This window comes from Macadamia integrifolia, chromosome 3, assembly GCF_013358625.1.
Source record: "Macadamia integrifolia cultivar HAES 741 chromosome 3, SCU_Mint_v3, whole genome shotgun sequence".
NCBI lineage: Eukaryota > Viridiplantae > Streptophyta > Magnoliopsida > Proteales > Proteaceae > Macadamia > Macadamia integrifolia.
The window spans coordinates 1,587,208-1,591,798 of record NC_056559.1 but is presented as its reverse complement, the minus strand read 5'-3'; the positions used below and the strand labels follow the sequence as shown (position 1 = coordinate 1,591,798).

Below are 4,591 nucleotides of genomic sequence, written 5' to 3'. Positions count from 1 at the left end.
TTTTTAAGAATGTAGAAGAAAAAGGTGACCTAAGTTTACAAAATAATTAAAATATTTTTTTCTTTTTTATTTATTAGAAAGGGTGCTTCATAATTAAGAGTTATTGGTCTCTTGCCTCTTTATATGAATAACGCTTCCCATGCAATGACATCGATGGGACCAGTTTAATATATATAAATAGGGGAAAAAGAACCATGTTGGTCTGATGCAAGAAATGTCTAGACTCAGCAGGTGTGAATTGACTGCGTTACCCCCTCTGTGTGTGCTAAAGATGTTCATGCATATGCTCTCATTAGCCTACATGTTTGGCGTTTCCTGTGCCAGATCAGCGGAATTCTTCCACCATATAAATAGTTATGTTTTTCTTACGAATGGTTGTCCTTAATTACCCATATGTTATGGATGTGTTGTGCATCTCATATTTTATATTTTATATATCTTAATATTTAAATAAGAATTTTCTTTCCTGTCATCATGTCTACTGAAGTGTAACAGTTCAGTATCTATCAAATGATCGTGCATGGGTTAGTCCATGTGACATAGGATCAGGTAAGCATTTTATTGGTACAATTCCAACTTAAAATGAATAAAAAAATAACTAAAATTATGAAAATTGCCATTTTGCATTTCATATTCATTTTTTTTTTTTTTTTTTGGGGTAAATCATTTTGTATTCATCTCCATTTTATGGGATTTTGGTCATTTTAATTAAACCATGGTTTTAGATATCAATATCGAGTAATCCGAATTAGTATCACTAGCGATACTTTCCTTGCCTACCAAAAAATAATAATAATTTTTCTTGTTTGCTTTGGACTAAAATTTGGCCTTTGAGATATATGTGAGATCCTTTATTACATGGACTAATTCTTGTAGTGCCAAATAGTTAATAGTGAAGCATTATACTTCACATACTTCACTATGCATAATATGACCCTTAAAATAATCTTAATAATTATTTAAAAGGAAAAAAGAAGCTTTAAAGGCAGCATGGCCCATGCATATAGACAAAGGGAGGGTGAATTGACCACCCCACCCCTCATGAAAGGTAAAAAATCCATTATTGTTGATACTTCCATGTATGCTCCTATTAGCTCTAGTGTTAGCTAGCATAGTGTCACACTGCCTTTTCGGTAACCATCCCCCTTTTAAAAAATAAAATACCAAAAACCTATGATAGGAGAGATGGATATGACTAAGGCCTATGATAAGAGAGATGAAAGTTGTATTTTTTATGAATCAAGGGGCAAGGTTTTATAGTTCTCGCACCTCCGAGTCTCAGACCTTTCACATTACATTTGGGTGTCTCGTGCATTTGGACACCTTTTTTTTTTTTCTTTTAAATAAGAAGTTAAAATTAGGAAAGTTCCTGTAAATATAGGTATTGAGTGATAGTAATTGCCCTTTGTTTCCTAAAGGCAGAGTGGGGGGATTAAATTAGAGGACTAATTAGTAATTCCAAAATAGTATTAAACTCTACCTAACACCATTTACCATTCATTAATGCTTCTCCTTGGCCACTCCCTGGCCACGTAATACCTACATAAGCCAATGAGACCAGATCCGAATTCCGAGAATTCAAAACGTGTCTTGTTTTTTGAACGAATCTAATTGTCACGTGCGTAACGGTCAACTAGAAAACGGGCTCACTCCTCTTTTATTACCTTCCCCAGTCCTTCAGAGTCTCAGGTGAAGTGATTTATTTTTCTGAGAATTGAGAAAGTCCAAAGACGTGATCATCCCATCATAGACTTCTAGTTCATTGGCTTATCACAAATTCACAATGAGCTTCAAATTGTTATGTTACCATGGTTGGCTTTCGGCCTCATGATATCTTCTCCTGAGTTTTCTAAGCGCTTAGCACAAAGAGGTCATCGCAAATCCTTCGTGTCTATAATAAAAAAACATCTCTAGGCTCCCAAGTCTTCCTCTAAATCTAGTGCCCCTCATCAGTTTTGTGAAGCTCTCTTTACCGAACGTCGATGGCTTGCAATCTTTATTTTGCTACATGGAAACGGGAGAGTTTTTTTTCACAACCACTTTAGAATAAAATTCCCTCTTACCAAACAAAAAGAAAAAGAAAATAGAGAGAGATTTCTTTTCCCGAAGGTTTCATATACTATTATGAAAAAAAGTTCACAATTGATATACAAATCGAAGGGCATCATTTCTCATTGTAACATTGTATTAGATGAAGGTCTGAATTGACATTAGTGAGGGAATTCCTCCTTCACCATGACTTGAGAAAAAATCGATCATTGCTACACAATCAATTTTGGTTGGTTCAAAATTTGAATGACGGTTGGGCTAACATTGAATTCTTTTTTTTTTTTTTTTTTTTTTTTTTTTTTTATTTCTTCTCTTTGGGTAAATGGTTAACATGGATTTGTTTGTATACAAAATTTGGGTAATAGGTCTTAACAAGAGAATTTCTATCAATAATAAATAATTAAAATAGTAGTAAAATATAATAGTAAATTCGCATTACACACAAATAAAATAAAGGAAAGTGAAAAATCAAGCTTGTAAGAAAATCAAGCATAAAAACGAATTACGCAACTTGAATTTTGGCATTATAATGTCACAAACACAAAAAAGAACTTGTGAATATCTTCAAGTAGATTCAATCGAGGCATTAAGAAGTTGAAAATTTTCTATTACATATCCGTTGCTACCAGTATTAAAACTAAAAAAATGAATTAGCGATAAAGCAATTGCAGACCCTCATGAATCATGATCATATTAGGCTCAAGAGAGTCCTTTGTCTCCAAATCCATAATAGCGTGAAAAAAGAATCGACACAAACTATTCACCTCTCATTCATCCAACGGTTGGAATGATTTGAACACATATCTTAAGTGTTAGTAGATGTTGAGAGTTGAGAGTTGAGACACATACCCAAGTCATCCGTTAAATGATTGGACACCCAAGTCGTTAGAGAGGATCCAGAACCTAATAACGTAGGCTACGTTACACTACATCGCTGAGCCTACTACGCATCACGCGCATCGTCACCATTAAAGGAGTAAAACCTAAGTACGGAGCATTGGAGGAAAAAGGAGGCTACGGCCGCTAGGATCAGAGAGTCGTCTCTCGTGTAGTCGTCTGTGCCTTGTTGCCGAAGGAGACGAAACACAGTAAAATCGATTAATATCACAACGATGCTCCAACTTGGTTATTAACCACGCGCCACACTCGCTACTGCAACTTCGAGAGTGACCAATTACTAGGAAGAAGAAGAAGGGAAAGAGCGAATCGAAAGACGAACTGGAATTGGGAATTTCGGGTAAGAGTCTTCTCCCTCCTCTGCGACAAGTTCGCAGGAGCAGAGGGAGAACCATAGAAATTGGAGTCTGAGAAGTGGAATGGATGGTCCCTTCCTATCTCCTCCAGCGAAGCGTCCTTTCTTCAACGAATCCGGAATGCACGAGAATAATCCATACACCACCACCAACGGCACAACCAAGCGTGGCCGCGGTGGAAAACCCCTTCCGCCCCCAATTGTCTTAGCCGTTGGTCAGGTTGCCTTTCGCCTTCTCTGTCATGTCTCCAAGATCGGTGGCGTCATCGGCAAGTCCGGCAGCATCGTCAAGCTTTTCCAACAAGAGACCGGCGCTAGGATCCGTGTGGAGGAATCCACCCCTGCTTGCGACGAGCGCATCATACTCGTCGTGGGTTCCGATTCTCAGAATAAAAAAATCGAGTTTAAGGACGACAATGGCAATGAAGTCGCAGGGGAATACGACGTCTCTCCTGCACAAGAGGCACTCGTTAAGGTCTTCGATAGGTCCCTCGACGTCGAAGCGGAGACCGAGGGTGTCTTCCCTCCTGGGGGAGGTGTCGTTTCCTGCAGATTGTTGGCTGTTACCAGTCAAATTGGCTCGATCATGGGGAAAGGTGGGAAGATTATTGCGAATATGAGGAAGGACACTCGTGCCAGGATTAGCGTGTTGCCTCCGGAGCAGCTCCCTGCTTGTGCCTCTCCGAATGATGAAGTCATACAGGTGAGGCCTTAACGACTATGGCTCTTGAAGTAAGAACTTCGTTTCCATTTTTATTGTTTCATGCATGCTTCCTCTTTTTTGCATTGAATTGAAACAGAAGTGGGTTGTTCTAACTTTTAAGTGCTTGAAAAAACATATCTTGCTTTCAGCTGTTTTTGGTTCTAACGGTTACATTGAACAAACAAGCCTATTGTATTTGATAGGCCAAAGAAAGTGACCAATTGAATTGTATCAAGCCGATTTAAAATGCCTGATCAATTGATCAATTGCTCAATTGCTAGAAGCTCAAAAGGAAGAACTGAATATTTCCTTTTTCCCATTTAAGATCAGCAATGCTTTATGGAGCTAAATGCGGAACCAAACATAAATATCATCTATAGAAAATGATTCTAGGTAACAACAACAGATGAAGGGAAGTAGATTGAAAATGTGTTGGCCCGGTGCAACGCAGACCAGTTAATGCATTGCTGAGAAGGAGTTGTATGTTGCAATGTAGAAGTATAAATGGTGGGAAGGGAAAACATGACAGCTTCTTCTTTCCTTTCTTTCTTTCTTTCTTTCTTTCTTTCTTTTTTTTTTTTTTTTTT

At 37.9% G+C, this 4,591-nt stretch overlaps 1 protein-coding gene across 1 annotated transcript in view; it reads left to right on the top strand.

The window, feature by feature from the left end:
* Positions 1 to 3,030: 3,030 nt before the first annotated feature.
* Positions 3,031 to 4,591, top strand: part of LOC122074882 (KH domain-containing protein HEN4-like) — a 13,771-nt gene continuing 12,210 nt past the window's right edge. Inside the window, exon 1 of the mRNA XM_042639869.1 lies at positions 3,031 to 4,004. Coding sequence (XP_042495803.1) covers positions 3,366 to 4,004 — 639 coding nt within the window. The 5' untranslated portion in view covers positions 3,031 to 3,365. The remainder of the gene's footprint in view (positions 4,005 to 4,591) is intronic.